Source organism: Oncorhynchus tshawytscha, linkage group LG17 (assembly GCF_018296145.1).
Source record: "Oncorhynchus tshawytscha isolate Ot180627B linkage group LG17, Otsh_v2.0, whole genome shotgun sequence".
Classification (NCBI taxonomy): domain Eukaryota; kingdom Metazoa; phylum Chordata; class Actinopteri; order Salmoniformes; family Salmonidae; genus Oncorhynchus; species Oncorhynchus tshawytscha.
In genome coordinates, this window is record NC_056445.1 from 5,334,593 (window position 1) to 5,354,690 (window position 20,098).

Consider the following 20,098-nt stretch of genomic DNA (forward strand, 5'->3'; position numbering starts at 1 on the left):
TCCAACTGGTAGTTAGTCTTGGCCCATCGCTGCAACTCCCCTGGAATGTAACGGATGTGAAACGGCTAGCTTAGTTAGCGGTGCGCGCTAAATAGCGTTTCAATCGGTGACGTCACTAGCTCTGAGACCTTGAAGTAGTGGTTCCCCTTGCTCTGCAAGGGCCGCGGTTTTTGTGGAGCGATGGATGCTTCGAGGGGTGACTGTTGTTGATGTGTGCAGAGGGTCCCTGGTTCGTGCCAGGGTATGGGCGAGGGGACGGTCTAAAGTTATACTGTTGCTGCCTTGTTGCTGCACTGCTTCTTGAAACACTGCTCAATATAGATTCAGGTTCACTCAATATAAAATCCCCAAATCAGCTGTAACTATCAGTTGAAAAACAATGCTTAAAATGTTTGAGTGAACCTGAATCTAGAAAATCAATAGTGAAGTTGCCAGAGGAAGAGGCAAAGCGAGAGGGATAACTGGGCCCAAAATCTGTCTTCTCCAGCAGGTGGTGTTTTTTGTTTTTTCTCTCACCAAGCAAGGAGTTTTTGTATGTCAATGAGTGTCGAATTTGGTCAACAACAAAAAAGTATGTGGACACCTGCTCGTCAAACATCTCATTCCAAAATCATGGGCATTAATATGGAGTTGGTTCCCCCTTTGCTGCTCCAACAGCCTCCACTCTTCTGGGAAGGCTTGCCACTAGATGTTAGAACATTGCTGTGGGGACTTGCTTCCTTCCATTCAGCCACGACTATTAGTGAGGTCGGGCACTGATGTTAGGTGATTAAGCCTGGCTTGCAGTTTGCGTTCCAATTAATACCAAATGTTTTTGATGGGGTTGAGGTCAGGGCTCTGTGCAGGCCAGTCAAGTTCTTCCACACCGATCGACAAACCATTTCTGTATGGACCTCACTTTGTGCATGGGAGCATTATCAAGCTGAAAGAGCCTTCCCCAAACTGTTGCCACAAAGTTGGAAGCACAAAATCATCTAGTGAAATTAAGATTTTCCTTCACTGGAAAAAAAAAAAAAAACTATAGACCACCTTTACTCCACACACGCATACAAACCTCTTCCTCCTTTTGCCAAATTTGACCAGAATTTTATCCTTCCAATTCCTGCGTACAAGCAAAAACTAAAGCAGGAAGTACCAGTGACTCGCTCAATACAGAAGTGGTCAGATGACACGGATGCTACGCTACAGGACTGGGGCCAAGCTTCCTGCCATCCAGGACCTCTATACCAGGCGATGTCTGAAGGCCCTAAAAATTGCCAAAGACTCCAGCCACCCAAGTCATAGACTGTTCTCTCTGCTACCGCACGGCAAGCGGTACCGAAGAGCCAAGTCTAGGACCAAAAGGCTCCTTAACAGCTTCTACCCCTAAACCATAAGACTGTTTAACAATTAATCAAGCACCTACCCCTGCTTTTGTTTTTACCAAGCTGCTACTCGCTTTTTATTATCTATACATTGTCACTTTTTACAAATGACCTCGACTAACCTGTACCCCCGCACATCGACTCTGTACCTCGTGTATATAGCCTCAATGTCATTTTCTTGTTACTTAAAAAAAAAAATCTATTTAGTTAATTTAGTAAACTTTTTCTTGACCATTTCTTCAACTGCATTGTTGGTTAAGGGCTTGTAAGTAAGCATTTCACAATAAGGTCTACACCGGTTGTATTCGCCACATTTGACAAATACATTTGATTTGGGCCTGGCTCCCAAGTGGATGGACCTATGACCTCCTTGTTCAGTAAAATAACCATTTTATTTTATTCAAGGACAGCGTCAAAAACCAAATTAGGCTTCTTCTAAAAACAATGAAATAAGTGTCGAATATTTTTTTTGCCACCATCATTGAAGTTCAGTTATAAATTACAATTAAGGCTTATACACAAAATTGCTATATACAAATAAAGGGGAAAACACTTTAAATTTAGAGTTGTATTTAAACTGTAATAAAATTGCAATTTCCCCCTTACTAGCTTGGACTTTGCTACTTTGAGGAGAAATGTACTTACAATGACTGATATGTGGTTGTTCCACCTGCGCCATCTTAAGATGCATGGACTGACTAAGTCTCTCTGGATAAGAGTGTCTGCTAAATGACTCAAATTAACAAGTGACAAACAAGCAAATATGACAATGCATTACTGACTGTGCCATACTAAGAAACATAACTATTCGTCATCAAGCACCTTTAATACAATTATATAAATGTATACATAAACATGTGTATGTCACTCAGTTAAAAAACAAAATGTTGGTAGGAGTGTGAGATCAGAGCTATATAAACTATTTTGTATTTGCTTCTTTTTCATTCTTTGTAGCGTGGTTAAACCAGACTGAATGCAGCACTCAAACAATGGTGAGAGCATAGCATTCAGTCTGGTTTAGCCAGACTACATTCTTTGACCCTCACCAACTGCTATCCCAAATACTTCAGTCTGTCGGTCTGTACCAGCTTCCATCTCCCAGTCATCCACCCAGTGTTTGAAGTGAACTGAAATAAGTGCTGGTACGGTAGTCATTTTGGGTGCCAGTACTCATCATATATTTAAGCCAATATAAAAGAGTGGCCAGTAATCAGTACCTGTGTGTACCGGCCCAATTCACACACTGCATCAAGCTGACTGACCAGTAAGGTGCAAATCACAAATGTATCAGGGGGCTCACCAGTTACTGCAGAGGACAGGAGGCCTCCCCAATATTTGGGCCCTTATTCAATCATATCAGAGTCTTGCCAAATCATAATGAATACGGTTATATGGATGGGGGCACCTGATCCTAGATCAGCCTACCTACTTGCTTTGTGAATACAGGCCCTGAGCATGAGTGCATTGCAACACAAACCCAACAGCACTTCTCATTTAAAAAAAATCATTCCTACTGCTGGTTATCAGTAGATCAAATGTGAATGCATGAATTCATCCATTTCAATTAACAGATACATGTACACAACACTTTTCTTCTCCAGCTGGTAGTGTTTTAGTACCATATTCCAAGAACACCACAGCAATTAACCTCCTAAGTAGGCTATAGTAGTACTATGCTCCATATCATTATGAGTGATGTGTGTGACATGTTTAGAAACATGATCACAGCTATGTGACAGTGGTCGTAATGGCGTGGCACATTGAATTATGTACAATTACTTGATGAAGTGAAATGTATTCTGTTTCCATATCGTACAAATTGACATATTAATGACCTATGTTCCTGTCTGAACAACAAAGAAATGTAGGTATTCCCATTACCCTTGATGAAGCTCAATTTAAGGTTTTTATTAGGTGAATCTTGAGCTGACAGGAATTACTCATCTTTGCTTCCTCTAGATGTTTACCAGCTTGTAAGATAAGGCAGAGATAGGTAAACATCTAAAGGTAACTGATTCCTGTCAGATGAGACACCTAATAAAACCTTGGTTAATCAAAGACACCACAAAGAGAGACAATGGTCTGGGCTGGTTTTAGGCTCAAATGAATCAAAGCACCTTGTGAATGTTGCTGGTACCACTCTAATGTTGCCTTATGCTGCAGCGTGCATCCTTCTGATTCTGGACACCAACTTCCCCATATACAGCCTCTGGGTCAGTCCCAGAGGGCACTACTTTTGACCAGGGCTCATTGGATTCAGGTCAAAAGTAGTGTACTATGTAGGGAATTAGGTGCCATTTGCGACTCAACCCTCTGTAGTGTCTCCACTCCTACATGACGTCCACAAAGAACTCACTGGGATTTCCCATGGCAAGGTGGAAGGACTGGCGCGAGGCGGTGAGCTCTGGGGGCACAGAGCCCAGGTCACGGGTTGGCGGTGCCCCTGGAGGTCCCCCGGGGGTGGTGCCAGGGGGCAGGCCCGGCATCGAGGGCCCTGTCTGCCCCAGGCCCTGGAGGGTGTGTGGGTGCACGTGAGAGTGATGGGGGTGCTGGGGGACCATCATAAGCATCATGGGGTTGTATGAAAGGGGGATGCCCTGTGGGAATTGGAGGTGTGGAGGGGGTGCGCGGTGGTGTGAGCGCTGGCTGACGTGGCTATAGTGGCTGTGTTCACTGGGGGTGGCCGAGCCTCCGTGTTCCCCCCTCCTCAGGCTGCTCCGTACAGAATACTCTGATTCGCTGCCGCTTCCTGAGCGAGAGTCCCTGCCGTCTCCGCCTACCGGTGACTTCTCATCCCGGCCGCTAGTACTGCCCACCCCTCCTCCGCCTTTTCCTCCCCTCAGTCTCTCTCCCTCGCTCCGGGTGGAGCCACTGCTCCGGCTCCCTGGGTGAGAGAAGACAGGACAATGTGAAAACAGGCACCCCAGAAAAGCGGAGTACATTCTAATATCACAGTCTAACCAGAATCATACAGAGGCTATCTATAGCTCTGATTCAAACAAGACATTATTTAACCCTTGCATAACCCTACAATGTTCAAGTTTCTGAGTATGGCCTGTCAGGAAAACTCTGAACACTTTAATTATTCATCCATAACACATGTATTAATTACACTGAACAAAAATATAAACACAACATGTAAAGTGTTGGTCTCATGAGCTGAAATAAAATATTATTTCTCTCAAATTGAGCACAAATGTGTTTACATCCCTGTTAGTGAGCATTTCTCATTTTCCAAGATAATCCATCCACCTGACAGCTGTGGCACATCAAGAAGCTGATTAAACTGCATGATCATTTCATGTGCACCTTGTACTGGGAACAATAAAAGGCCACTAAAATGTTGTGCTCAAATTTGTTTACATCTATGTTACTGAGCATTTCTCCTTTACCAAGATAATCTATCCACCTGACAGCTGTGACATATTAAGAAGCTGATTGAACAGCATGATCAGGTGCACCTTGTGCTGGGGACAAAAGGCCACTAAAATGTGCAGTTTTGTCACAACACAATGCCACGGATGTCTCAAGTTGAGGGAGCGTGCAACTGGCATCCTGACTGCAGGAATGTTCACCAGAGCTGTTGCCAGATAATTGGGAATGTTTATTTCTCTACCATAAGCCACTTTCAACATTGTTTTAGAGAATTTTACAGTACGTCCAACAGGCCTCACAACCGCAGGCCATGTGTATGGCACCGTGTGGGAGAGCGGTTTGCTGATGTCAACGTATGGTGGCAGTGGGGATATGGTATTGGCAGGCATAAGCTATGGACAATGAACACAATTGCATTTTATCGAAGGCATTTAGAATGCACAGAGATACCGTGATGCGATCCTGAGGACCATTGTCGTGCCATTCATCACCTCATGTTTCAGCATGATAATGCACGGCCCCATGTTGCAAGGATCTGTACACAATTCCTGAAAGTTGAAAATGTCTCAGTTCTTCCATGGCCTGCATACTCAGACATATCACCCATTGAGCATGTTTGGGATGCTCTGGATCGATGTGTACAACAGCGTGTTCCAGTTCCCGCCAATATCCAGCAACTTTCCACAGCCATTGAAGAGGAGTGGGGCCACATTCCTCAGGCCACAATCAACAACCCATCAACAGATCAACTCTATGTGAAGGATCCCCCCCCCCCACCTGTCCCTCCAGTCTCACCCTCGCTATGCTGGCTCCCTGTGCTGCCTGGCGCGTAGCTGTAGCTGGAAAGCTCGTGGTAGGGGGGCGGCTGGCTGGAGTAGGGGTTGGAGGTGTACTGGTAGGAGGGGAACGTGTGCATCAGGGGCCAGGGTGTGGCCCCCGGAAGGGGCAGGGGGGCCAGGGTGTCCTGGTCTGAGGCCCCACTAGAACCGTCGTTGTCATTCAGGGAGAGGTTTGCCATGTCTGGGAGAAAATAGTGTAATGGCACAGTTATCAGTGATGTATGATTTGACCTTCATTTTCAATACATGACATTTTACCAGAGCTCTCACAAAATAAAACTGCAAAAAGTCCATGGCAAATATATATATTTACAGCAAACAGCAATGAAACTGTAAAGCTAAGCACAGAAGGCACGGCAACATCTTAAGGCTCGAGGGCCACATCGGGATTTCGAAATACAAAGGAGTGCCGCACTAAGACAATTTTCTTATCCAAAATAATCATAATACAGGGATGGCCACCTGTTGCCCATCTCTGTAGTACAGTAAAACAGGCCTATGGGCAATTAGCCACGAAAGCTTGTGCTGTTTTACTCACAGTTCTCACAGTCGCTGAAGTCACCGAAAATGTAATAGCATTGCTCTGAGAAGGTGATCTTGTTGACCGTGTGGCGGATGAAGCCAGCTTTCAGCAAGTTACTGGCATACTTCCTGGCTTCACGACGGTCCTGGAAGCCCTCAATGTGTTGGTAGAGCCACTCCACCACATCAGAACCTGCCAATCAATCATCCATTAGAAGGCCACACTAGAACCCCCCGATGTGTTGGTAGAGGCACTCCACTACATCAGAACCTGCCAATCAATAATCCGTTAGAACCCTACACTAGAACCCCCCGATGTGTTGGTAGAGCCACTCCACTACATCAGAACCTGCCAATCAATCATCCATTAGAACCCCACGGTAGAGCCACTTCACTACATCAGAACCTGCCAATCAATAATCCGTTAGAACCCTACACTAGAACCCCCCGTTGGTAGAGGCACTCCACTACATCAGAACATGCCAATCAATCATCCATTAGAACCCCACCTATGATCTACTGTAGGGTTTAATCTTTGCCTGTAAATCTACCAATTTTCTTTGCGGAGAAAATTGCAACCATCCCGGTAATATCCTGGTATTCCCGTTCAGACCGGAAATGCTATTTAAAAACATATATAATACCAGTCCCCAAAAAATTTACATGACTATACCACTGTAAATGGAGAAATGTGGACAGGAATCCAATGGCTTATTTAAGCAATAAGGCCCCGGGGGAGGGGCAATTATTATTGTTATTGGCCAATATACGACGGCTAAAGGCTGTTCTTGAACCACTCAGTTTATAATATTGTATTTGCCAAAACTTTATCAACTCAAGGTTCTGTTACAGTCGCCACACAATTTGTTTAAAGCCTAGTGTATTTGTATTTATTATGGATCCCTATTAGCTGCTCTCTTCCTGGGGTCTGGCAAAATTAATGCAGTTATACAATTTAAAACATTACAATACATTCATTACAGAATTCACAACACACTAAGTGTGCCCTCAGGCCCATACTCCACTACCACATATTTACAACACAAAATCTATGTGTACGTGTGTGTATGCATGTGTGTGTGTATGCATGTGTCTGTGCCTGTTTGTTTTACTTCACAGTCCCCGTTGTTCCATAAGGTGTATTTTTACCTGCTTTTAAAATCTGATTCTACTGCTGCATCAGTTACCTGATGTGGAATATAGTTCCATGTAGTCATGGCTCTATATAGTACTGTGCACCTCCCATAGTCTGTTCTGGACTTAGTCTGTGAAGAGACCTCTGTTGGCATGTCTTGTGGGGTATGCATGGGTGTCTTGAGTATTTTAAAAAACAGACAGTACGGAATCTTCAGCTTGTCAACACCTCTTACAAAAACACGTAATGAGGAAGCCAGTCTCTCTTCCACTTTGAGCCATGAGAGATTGACATGCATGTCATTAATGTTAGCTCTCCGTGTACTTTTAAGGGCCAGCAGTGCTGCCCTGTTCTGAGCCAACTGCGTTTTTTCCCAAGTCCCTCTTTGTGGCACCTGACCTCATGACTGAACAGTAGTCCAGGTGCAACAAAACCAGGGCATGTAGGACCTGCCTTGTTGATAGTGTTGTTAAGGAAGACCAGCGCTTTATTATGGCTAGACTTCTACCCATCTTAGCTACTGTTGCATCAATATGTTTTGACCATGACAGTTTACAATCCAGGGTTACTCCAAGCAATTTAGTCACCTCAACTTGCTCTATTTCCACATTATGCATTACGAAATGTACAGTGGGGCAAAAAAGTATTTAGTCAGCCACCAATTGTGCAAGTTCTCCCACTTAAAAAGATGAGGCCTGTAATTTTCATCATAGGTACACTTCAACTATGACAGACAAAATGAGAGAAAAAAAATCCAGAAAATCACATTGTAGGATTTTTAATGAATTTATTTGCAAATTATGGTGGAAAATTAGTATTTGGTCACCTACAAACAAGCAAGATTTCTGGCTCTCACAGACTTCTTCTTTAAGAGGCTCCTCTGTCCTCCACTCGTTACCTTTATTAATGGCACCTGTTTGAACTTGTTATCAGTATAAAAGACACCTGTCCACAACCTCAAACAGTCACACTCCAAACTCCACTATGGCCAAGACCAAAGAGCTGTCAAAGGACACCAGAAACAAAATTGTAGACCTGCACCAGGCTGGGAAGACTGAATCTGCAATAGGTAAGCAGCTTGGTTTGAAGAAATCAACTGTGGGAGCAATTATTAGGAAATGGAAGACATACAAGACCACTGATAATCTCCCTCAATCTGGGGCTCCACGCAATATCTCACACCGTGGGGTCAAAATGATCACAAGAACGGTGAGCAAAAATCCCAGAACAACCCGGGGGGGACCTAGTGAATGACCTGCAGAGAGCTGGGACCAAAGTAACAAAGCCTACCATCAGTAATACACTACGCCGCCAGGGACTCAAATCCTGCAGTGCCAGACGTGTCCCCCTGCTTAAGCCAGTACATGTCCAGGCCCGTCTGAAGTTTGCTAGAGAGCATTTGGATGATCCAGAAGAAGATTGGGAGAATGTCATATGGTCAGATGAAACCAAAATCTAACTTTTTGGTAAAAACTCAACTCGTCGTGTTTGGAGGACAAAGAATGCTGACGTGCATCCAAAGAACACCATACCTACTGTGAAGCATGGGGGTGGAAACATCATGCTTTTGGGGCTTTTTTTCTGCAAAGGGACCAGGACGACTGATCCGTGTAAAGGAAAGAATGAATGGGGCCATGTATCGTGAGATTTTGAGTGAAAACTTCCTTCCATCAGCAAGGGCATTGAAGATGAAACATGGCTGGGTCTTTCAGCATGACAATGATCCCAAACAAACCGCCCGGGCAACGAAGGAGTGGCTTCGTAAGAAGCATTTCAAGGTCCTGGAGTGGCTTAGCCAGTCTCCAGATCTCAACCCCATAGAAAATCTCTGGAGGGAGTTGAAAGTCTGTGTTGCCCAGCAACAGCCCCAAAACATCACTGCTCTAGAGGAGATCTGCATGGAGGAATGGGCCAAAATACCAGCAACAGTGTGTGAAAACCTTGTGAAGACTTACAGAAAAAGTTTGACCTCTGTCATTGCCAACAAAGGGTATATAACAAAGTATTGAGATAAACTTTTGTTATTGACCAAATACTTATTTTCCACCATAATTTGCAAATACATTCATTAAAAATCCTACAATGTGATTTTGTCTGTCATAGTTTAAGTATACCTATGATGAAAATTACAGGTCTCTCATCTTTTTATGTGGGAGAACTTGCAATTGGTGGCTGACTAAATACTTTTTTGCCCCACTGTAGTTGAGGTTTAGGGAATGATTTGTCCCAAATACAATGCTTTTAGTTTTGGAAATATTTAGGACTAACTTATTCCTTGCTACCCATTCCAAAACTAACTGCAGCTCTTTGTTAAGTGTTGCAGTCATTTCAGTCGCTGTAGTAGCTGACGTGTATAGTGTTGAGTCATCTGCATACAGACACACTGGCCTTACTCAAAGCCAGAAGCATGTCGTTAGTAAAAATTGAAAAACGCAAGGGGCCTAAACAGATAACCTGGGGAATTCCTGCTTCTACCTGGATTATGTTTGAGAGGCTTCCATTAAAGAACACCCTCTGTGTTCTGTTTGACAAGTAACTCTTGATCCACATTATAGAAGGTGCAAAGCCATAACACATACATTTTTCCAGCAGCAGACTATAATCGTCTATAATAATGTCAAAAGCCGCACTGAAGACTAACAAGACAGCCCCAGTTTCATTAGTTTCTCTCAGCCAATCAGTGTGTAAGTGCCGTGCTTGTTGAGTGTCCTTCCCTATATGAGTGCTGAAAGTCTGTTGTCAATTTGTTTACTGTGAAATAACATTGTATCTGGTCAAACATTTTTTTCCCATAAGTTCACTAAGGGTGATTGGTCAGCTATTTGAGCCAGTAAAGGGGGCTTGGGTAGCGCAATGACTTTAGCTTCCCTCCAGGCCTGAGGGCACACACTTTCTAGTAGGCTTAACTTGAAGATATGGCAAATAGGAGTGGAAATATCATCCACTATTATCTTCAGTAATTTTCCATCCAGTTTGTCAGATAGCGGTGGCTCGTCATTGCGACAGATCCTGGGCTCGAACCCAGAGTCTCTGGTGGCACAGCTAGCACTGCCTTAGCCCACTGCGCCACCCGGGAGGCCTGGCTTGTCATTGTTGATTTCACCTCTTCCACACTGACTTTATGGAATTCAAAAGTACAATTAGTCTTTCATAATTTGGTCAGATATACTTGGATGTGTAGTGTTAGCATTTGTTGCTATATTAGGCCCAGCCAGTTTAAAAAGGGACACTTTGTGATTTTGGTAATGACGCCCTATATCTACTTCCCCAGAGTCAGATGAACTCATGGATACCATTTTTATGTCTCTGCACCCTGTTTGAAGTAAGTTGCTATCTAGCACTAGCGCAACTGCTAAGTAGGGTTAGTACAATGACTGGAAGTCTATGGTATCTGCTAGCCGCTATCTGCTAGCCGTGCACTCGCTTTTGTTATTTTAACATCATGGACCAATGTTGCAAATATCTATTTCCTAGAGGCACGGTTGTAATCACAATATACCAGTCATTTTGTGACCAGTGAGTAGCTGCAGTTCATATTTTGAGCTTCTACCAGTGCCATAAAGAGATTTGTGAATGTGAGATGAGACTGCCTTCAGTAACTGAGTCATGAGTAGCCTACACATGAGACAGCAATTTCTAGAAGTCATGCAAGTAAGTGATGTTTTCTATTGACATTATGTGGAGTAAGCTAAATACGGCAGGCTGCTAGAATTGTCATGACTGGTCTAATGTAGGCTATGAATGACGCCAGAGAGTTTGCCAGCAGCATACCTCCCTGCATCCCACCGCTGGCTTGCCTCTGAAGCTAAGCAGTGTCGGTCCTAGTCGGTCCCTGAATGGGAGACCATATGCTGGAAGTGGTGTTGGGGGGCAAGTAGGAGGCACTCTTTCCTCTGGTCTAAACAAATATCCCAATACCCCAGGGCAGTGATTGGGGATATTGCCCTGTGTAGGGTGCCGTCTTTCAGATGGGACATAACACGGGTGCCCCGACTCTGTGGTCACTAAAGATACCATGGCACTTATTGTTAAGAGTAGGGGTGTTAACCCTGGTGTTCTGGCTACATTTCCTATCTGACCTTCATACCACCATGGCCACCTAATCGTCCTCAGCTTCCAATTGGCTTATTCATTGCCCCACCTCCCCTGTAACTATTCCCAAGGCCGTTGCTGTAAACGAGAATGTGTTCTCATTCAACTTACCTAGTAAAATAAAAGTTGATGTCCGGTTCATGCGTGCACATTTTGTATTTTTTTGTGAAGGTGCTTGGTTGGGAAGTCCTGGGATACCGGTCATCGGTATTATTATTGTTTATATATTTTTCATTAAACCCTAATACTAGTTATAACTTTTCAACAATATAATCTTTCTTTCCAATCCAAATGCAACAGCACCCTAGAAGTTGGCTATACAGCACAAACAGATCTGGAAGCAGTTCTCTCACCAAGGAAGGCATTGGGGATGGTGATCTTGAGCCACATCCTGTCCCGAACCTCCAGACCAGACTCTGGGGAGGCCATGGCCTTCGCCACCGACGCCATGTCAGAGTGGAGGGACAGGTTGAAGTCATCAAAACCTGGAGAGAGATGAGAAGAGGGTAAGATTAAGAGAAACAGACTGTCAAAAAAATCTATTAATTATCAACAACTAAGGTAGACAGAACTTAACACTTGAGGGAGAAGAGAACTTAAAATAGCATTTCCAAAACTCGGTCCTCACGATGTAGTTTTTTTTGCCCTAACACTATACAGCTAGTTCAAATGATCAAAGCTTGATAATTAGTTTACTATTGCAATCAGCTGAGTAGTGCTAGGGCAAAAAACAAAATGTGCACCCCTTGGGGGCCCAGGACCGAGTTTGGGAAACCCTGACTTAAATCTTCAACAGAGATCAATGAGCAAAATGACAAAACTTGAGACTTACAAGAGAGAAAGCGAGAAAGAGACACAAGAAGACTCAAACATAGTAAATAAAAACAGACCTTACCTTTGTGGGCCAAAGACAGGCAGAGGGACTCACGCTCTGTCTCGGTCACCGAGGAGTTGGAGGTGATGGTGCTGAGAGAGGAGCTGCCGGGGTAGGGAGGGTAGGCCCCTGTCAGGGCCACAGAATGGCTCACCCACACAGCCGGGTCTATGGGCCGGATCGGCTCATCTGGAAGAACAATGGGGGTGTACACTATGAGGGGTTGTAGTCTCCTCTACCATTGGGTGGATTTCTCAGCCGAGGCTCTTTTCGCATTTAGTCTTTGCTTGATTTCTCACGTCTTCCCTCTCCTCGTTCTCAAAACGAGAAGGTCAGAGGGGAAGGGACTTTGGATCTTCGACCTCGTGTGTTGTGAGGAGAGAGGATGCAAGGAATCAAGGAAAGAGGAACTGAGAAAGAGCCTAAGAGATAACAGGTTACTCACTGCGTGGGAGGGTGAAGTAGCCCTGGGGTGACGGGTCCCAGCATTTAGCCACTGTCAGGATAATAGGTCTGGGTGGAGAGAAAAGGAAAAAGAGAAAGCGAGAGAGACATCGAGATAATTATCTTTATTTTTTTTCTCTTGTTTTAGGGGGTAGATCAGCTTTAATATTGCAGATGGATTGTAGCTTCTATCAATGTCATTGTCTGCATAAATTTCAACCCCCATATATTTTTGTGTAAATGCATATAATATATACAGTACCAGTCAAAGTTAGGCCAAAGAGTTCAATCTTGGTTTCATCAGACCAGAAAATCTTGTTTCTCATGGTCAGAGTACTTTAGGTGCCTTTTGGCAAACTCCAAGCGGGCTGTCATGTGCCTTTTACTGAGGAATGGCTTCAGTCTGGCCACTTTACCCTAAAGGCCTGATTGGAGTGCATCAGAGATGGGAGAACCTTCCAGAAGGACAACCATCTCCACAGAGGAACTCTGGAGCTCTGTTAGACTGACCATAGGGTTCTTGGTCACCTCCCTGAACAGGCCCTTCTCCTCTGATTGCTCAGTTAGGCCAGGCAGCCAGCTCTAGGAAGTCTTGGTGGTTCTAAACTTCTTCCATTTAAGAATGATGGAGGCCACTGTGTTCTTGGGGACCTTCAACGCTGCAGACATTTTTTAGTACCCTTCCTCAGATCTGTGCCTCGACACAATCCTGTTTCGGAGCTCTACGGACAATTCCTTTGACCTCATGGTTTGGATTTCGCTCTGACATGCACCGTCAACTATGGGACCCTATATAGACAGGTGTGTGCCTTTCCAAATCATGTCCAATCACTTGAATTTATCACAGGTGCATTCCAATCAAGTTGAAGAAACATCAAGGATGATCAATGGAAACAGGATGCACCTAAGTGCAATTTTGAGTCTCATAGCAAAAGGGTCTGAATGTAAATAAGGTATCCGTTTTTATTGTTATACTTTTGCAAAACTTTCTAATAACCAAATCTCTTAGTCAATATGGGTATTGTGCATAGATTGAATCCACTTCAGAACATGGCTGTAACGTAACAAATCTTGTGTATGTTTACACACAGCTCTTTTTAAATACATTTTCCATTATTGGAAAGTATATTTTACATTTGTTTTTTTGTTTTTAATGCCTCCACTCAACCCCTCCCATCGATCTCTTTTTCTATTTGCCATATATTTTTGGACTTTGCTGTTGTTAACCTTTCTCAGTTTCTACAGATTGTAACTTAAAATAAAATGTTTTTGCTAAAACTTATATTATTGATCGATCAATAATTATCTTTGTAGAAGAAGCAGAAGGCATGCACACATACAGTTGAAGTCCGAAGTTTACATATACCTTAGCCAAATACATTTAAACTCAGTTTCACAATTCCTGACATTTAATCCAAGTAAGAATTCCCTGTTTTAGGTCAGTTAGGATCACCACTTTATTTTAAGAATGTGAATAATAGTAGAATGAATTATGTATTTCAGCTTTTATTTCTTTCATCACATTCCCAGTGGGTCAGAAGTTTACATACACACCATTAGTATTTGTTAGCATTGCCTTTAAATTGTTTAACTTGGGTCAAATGTTTTGGGTAGCCTTCCACAAGCTTCCCACAATAAGTTGAGTGAATTTTTCTATGAGATTAAGGTAAGGGCTTTGTGATGGCCACTCCAATACCTTGACTTTGTTGTCCATAAGCCATTTTGCCACAACTTTGGAAGTATGCTTGGGGTCAGTGTCCATTTGGAAGACCCACTTGCGACCAAGCTTTAACTTCCTGACTGATGTCTTGAGATGTTGCTTCAATATATCCACATCATTTTCCTTCTCATGATGCCATCTATTTTGTGAAGTGCACCAGTCCCTCCTGCAGCAAAGCACCCCCACAACACGATGCTGCCACCCCTGTGCTTCACGGTTGGGATGGTGTTCTTCGTCTTGCAAGCATCCCCCTTTTTCCTCCAAACATAACGATGGTCATGGCCAAACAGTTCTATTTTTGTTTCATCAGACCAGAGGACATTTCTCCAAAAAGTACAATCTTTGTCCCCATGTGCAGTTGCAAACCGTAGTCTGGCTTTTTTATGGCAGTTTTGGAGCAGTGGCTTCTTTGTACCTTCAGGTGTTTAGAAATTGCTCCCAAGGATGAACCAGACTTGTGAAGGTCTTTTCTGAGGTCTTGGCCTCCTTCACTCACGCTGCCAAACTTACCCTTGTAAAACTGACCATCCTACCGATCCTTGACCTCGGCTATGTCATCTACAAAATGGCTTCCAATACTCTATTCAGCAAACTGGATGCAGTCTATCACAGTGCCATCCGTTTTGTCACCAAAATCACCTTATACCACTGCGACGTGTATGCTCTAGTCGGCTGGCCCTCGCTACATATTCGTCGCCAGACCCACTGGCTCCAGGTCATCTATAAGTCTATGCTTGGTAAAGCTCCGCCTTCTCAGCTCACTGGTCACGATAACAACACCCACCCGTAGCACGTGCTCCAGCAGGTATATCTCACTGGTCATCCCAAAAGCCAACATATCCTTTGGCCGCCTTTCCTTCCAGTTCTCTGCTGCGAGTGACTGGAATGAATTGCAAAAATCGTTGAAGCTGGAGACTTATATTTCCCTCACTAACTTTAAACAACAGCTATCTGAGCAAATCAAATATTTGTCACAAACACATGGTTAGCATATGTTAATGCGAGTGTAGCAAAATGCTTATGCTTCTAGTTCCGACCATGCAGTAATATCTAACAAGTAATCTAACCTAACAATTTCACCACAACTAACTTATACACACAAGTGTAAAGGAAAGAATATGTACATAAAAATATATGAATGAGTGATGGCCGAACGGCATAGGCAAGATGCAGTAGATGGTATAGAGTACAGTATATACATATGAGATGAGTAATGTGGGATATGTAAACATTATATTAAGTGGCATTGTTTTAAGTGGCTAGTGATACCTTTATGACATCAATTTTTCCATTATTAAAGTGGCTAGAGTTAAGTTAGTATGTTGGCAGCAGCCACTCAATGTTAGTGGTGGCTGTTTAACAGTCTGATGGCCTTGAGATAGAAGCTGTTTTTTAGTCTCTCGGTCCCTGCTTTGATGCACCTGTTCTGACCTCGCCTTCTGGATGATAGCGGGGTGAACAGGCAGTGGCTCGGGTGGTTGTTGTCCTTGATGATCTTTTTGGCCTTCCTGTGACATCGGGTGGTGTAGGTGTCCCGGAGGGCAGGTAGTTTGCCCCCGGTGATGCGTTGTGCAGACCTCACTACCCTCTGGAGAGCCTTACGGTTATGGGCGGAGCAGTTGCCGTACCAGGCGGTGATATAGCCCGACAGGATGCTCTCGATTGTGCATCTGTAAAAGAGTGCTTTTCGTGACAAGCCACATTTCTTCAGCCTCCTGAGGTTGAGGAGGCGCTGCTGCGCCTTCTTCACCACACTGTGTGGGTGGACCATTTCAGTTTGTCTGTGATGTGTACGCCGAGGAACTTAACTTACTACCCTCTCCACTACTGTCCCGTCAATGTGGATAGGGGGCTGCTCCCTCTGCTGTTTCCTGAAGTCCACAATCATCTTTTTTGTTTTGTTGACATTGAGTGTGAGGTTATTTTCCTGACACCACACTCCAAGGGCCCTCACCTCCTCCCTGTAGGCCGTCTTGTCGTTGTTGGTAATCAAGCCTACCACTGTAGTGTCGTCTGCAAACTTGATGATTGAGTTGGAGGAGTGCATGGCCAAACAGTCGTGGGTGAACAGGGAGTACAGGAGAGGGCTGAGAACACACCCTTGTGGGGCCCCAGTGTTGAGGATCAGCAGGGTGGAGATGTTTCCTATCCTCACCACCTGGGGGCGGCCCGTCAGGAAGTCCAGGGCGGGGTCGAGACCCAGGGTCTTAATGACGAGTTTGGAAGGTACTATGGTGTTAAATGCTGAGCTGTAGTCGATTAACAGCATTCTTACATAGGTATTCCTCTTGTCCAGATGGGTTAGGGCAGTGTGATTGCGTCGTTTGTGGACCTATTGGGGCAGTAAGCTAATTGGAGTGGGTCTAGGGTGTCAAGTAGGGTGGAGGTGATATGGTCCTTGACAATTCTATCAAAGCACTTCATTATGACGGAAGTGAGTGCTACGGGACGGTAGTCATTTAGCTCAGTTACCTTAGCTTTCTTGGGAACAGGAACAATGCTGGCCCTCTTGAAGCATGTGGGAACAGCAGACTGAGATAAGGATTGATTATGTCCGTAAACACACCAACCAGCTGGTCTGCACATGCTCTGAGGACGCAGCCGGGGATGCCGTCTGGGCCTGCAGCCTTGCGAGGGTTAACACGTTTAACTCATGTTGGCTGCAGTGAAGGAGAGCCCGCAGGTTTTGGTAGCGGGCCGTGTCAGTGGCACTGTATTGTCCTCAAAGCGAGGGAGCAAGACATTGTGGTCGGCGACGGGGGCTGGTTTTTCTTTTGTAGTCCGTGATTGACTGTAGACCCTGCCACATACCTCTCGTGTCTGAGCCGTTGAATTACAACTCCACTTTGTCTCTATACTGACGCTTAGCTTGTTTGATTGCCTTGGAGGGAATAGCTACACTGTTTGTATTCGGTCATGTTTCCGGTCACCTTGCCATGATTAAAAGCAGTGGTCCGCACTTTCAGTTTTGCGTGAATGCTGCCATCAATCCAGTTTCTGGTTAGGGAATGTTTTAATAGATGCTGTGGGTACAACATCACCGATGCATTAGCTAAAAAAACTCGCTCACCGAATCAGCGTATTCATCAATGTTGTTTGACATTATGCGGAACATGTCCACGTGAACGAAGCAATCTTGAAGCGTGGAATCCGATTGGGCGGACCAGCGTTGAACAGACCTGAGCGTGGGTGCTTCCGGTTTTAGTTTCTGTCTATAGGCTAGGAGCAACAAAATGGAGTCGTGGTCAGCTTTTCCGAAAGGAGGGCAGCTAACCAATCGCTGCAGCTGTACATAGACAATCTGTAAATAGCCCACCCAATCTACCTACCTCATCCCCATATTGTTTTTATTTACTTTTCAGCTCTTTTGCATACCAGTATCACTACATCATCATCTGCTCATCTATCACTCCAGTGTTAATCTGCTAAATTGTAATTACTTCGCTACTATGGCCTATTTATTGCCTTATCTCCTCACGCCATTTGCACACACTGTATATAGACTTTCCTTTTTGTATTGTGTTATGGACTGTACGCTTAAAACGAGTTTTAATGACTAAGTGTATGTAAACTTCCGACTTCAATTGTAGAACAAGACACAGACTGAAAGTTTGCATATAGGAAAGAGATGCCTTACCCAGGTTTATGTACAATCTCTCTCAGCACACGGACAGCATCGTCATTACTCATGTTCTCAAAGTTGATGTCGTTCACCTGAGATGAAGCAACATGAGAGGATAGACCTTAAACAAAGAGCTTTCCAGCTCTAAGAGACACAACTTATTGTGTGTGTGTCACCTGTAGCAGCATGTCTCCTGGTTCAATCCGCCCATCAGCAGCCACAGCCCCTCCCTTCATAATGGAGCCAATGTAGATACCCCCATCACCCCTCTCGTTGCTCTGACCCACGATACTGATGCCCAAGAAGTTGTATTTATCTGCACGGGAGAAACCGTACACATACAGTACATCAGCTAACAGTATTTTTTATCCTATTCCATTTTATTTCAGATAAGAAAAACTAAACCTTACAGATAAGCTAGCACGTGCACCTTATGTAGAGATAAGGCAATGAAAGAGCGTGAGGTGATAGGAGTGAGAAGAAAGGAATAAGATAGAAGCGAAAAGGAGGGGGCACTCACCCATGTTGAGTGTAACAGTGATGATGTTAAGGGACATGGTGGAGTCTGTCACACTGCTGAACGACGACGCCTGAAACACAGCAAAACAAGAACGCGTACGATTACATCACATACACCGAGCATACAACATTTTAAGGACACCTGCCCGTTCCATGACAGACTGACCAGGTGAATCCAAGTGAAAGCTATGATCCCTTATTGATGTCACTTGTTAAATCCACTTCAATCAGTGTAGATAAAGAGGAGGAGACAGGTTAAATAAGTATTTTTAAGCCTTGAGACAGTTGAGACATGGATTGTGTATGTGTGCCATTCAGAGAGTGAATGGACAAGACAAAACAATTTAAATGTCTTTGAACAGGGTATGGTAGTAGGTGCTAGGCGCACCGGTTTATGTCAAACTGCAGCTCTGCTGTTTTTTTTCACACGCAACAGTATCCTGTGTGTATCAACAATGTCCTTTGGGTGGTGGACCATTCAGCCAACTTGACACTGGGGGAAGCATTGGAGCCAACATGGGCCAGCATCACTGTGGAAAGCTGTCGACACAAATTTTGTCAGCTGGTAATTGTCATGCAAATAACTGCTGGTCACGCTAATTGACTGTTAATTATTATAAAGGGGTTCCACACATGCAAGCTGCTGATGAAAGGTCCACATTTTAAAAGTCTAATAAATCCATTTAATAGCCTGTACACCATCAACACCTAATATGTTGTGAAATCTGTTAAGGTTTGAAAATGTACAGTACCAGTCAAAAGTTGACACACCTACTCATTCCAGGGTTTTTCTTTATTTTCTACATTGTAGAATAATAGTGAAGACATCAAAACTATGAAATAACACATTTGGAATCAAGTAGTAACCAAAGAAGTGTGAAATCAAAACATACTTTATATTTGAGATTCTTCAAAGTAATCATCCTTTCCCTCGATGACACCTTTGCACACTCTCGGCATTCTCTCAACCAGCTTCATGAGGCAGTCACCTGAAAAGTTAATTTGTGGAATTTCTTTCCTTCTTACTGCCTTTGAGCCAATCGGTTGTGTTGTGACAAGGTAGGGGTGGTATACAGAAGTCAGCCCTATTTGGTAAAAGACCAAGTCCATATTATGGCAAGAACAGCTCAGGTAAGCAAAGGGAAATGACAGTGCATCATTAACACATGAAGGTCAGTCAATGTGGAATATTTCAATAACGTTGAAAGTTCCTTCAAGTGCAGTCGCAAAAACCAAGTGCTATGATGAAGCTGGTTCTTATGAGGACCACCACAGGAAAGGGAGACCCAGAATTACCTCTGCTGCAGAGGATACGTTCATTAGAGTTGCCAGCCTCAGAAATTGCAGCCCAAATAAAATGCTTCACAGAGTTCAAGTAACAGACACATCAACTGTTCAGAGGAGACTGCGTGAATCAGGCCATCATGGTCAAATTGCTGCAAAGAAACCACTACTAAAGGACACCAATGAGAGGAAGAGACCACAAGCAATTAAGCTGGTGGATATCTGTCCTTTGGTGTGATGAGTCCAAATTTGAGGTTTTTGGTTCCAACCGCCGTGTATTTGTGAGACGCAGAGGTAGTGAACGGATG

At 44.0% G+C, this 20,098-nt stretch overlaps 1 protein-coding gene across 2 annotated transcripts in view; it reads right to left on the minus strand.

Moving 5' to 3' along the window:
- Nucleotides 1-2,171: 2,171 nt before the first annotated feature.
- The window catches only part of LOC112216748 (segment polarity protein dishevelled homolog DVL-2), a 37,475-nt gene continuing 19,548 nt past the window's right edge, over nt 2,172-20,098 (minus strand). The window contains exons 7-15 of one of the 2 annotated variants that reach the window (XM_024376794.2): nt 18,508-18,577; nt 18,164-18,303; nt 18,003-18,079; nt 12,647-12,714; nt 12,223-12,414; nt 11,681-11,812; nt 6,117-6,293; nt 5,535-5,759; nt 2,172-4,248 (exon numbers count right to left, since the gene is read on the minus strand). In XM_024376794.2, the coding sequence (XP_024232562.1) occupies nt 3,695-4,248; nt 5,535-5,759; nt 6,117-6,293; nt 11,681-11,812; nt 12,223-12,414; nt 12,647-12,714; nt 18,003-18,079; nt 18,164-18,303; nt 18,508-18,577 (1,635 nt within the window). In that variant the 3' untranslated portion in view covers nt 2,172-3,694. The remainder of the gene's footprint in view (nt 4,249-5,534; nt 5,760-6,116; nt 6,294-11,680; nt 11,813-12,222; nt 12,415-12,646; nt 12,715-18,002; nt 18,080-18,163; nt 18,304-18,507; nt 18,578-20,098) is intronic. The other variant, XM_024376795.2, reaches the window with a different exon arrangement.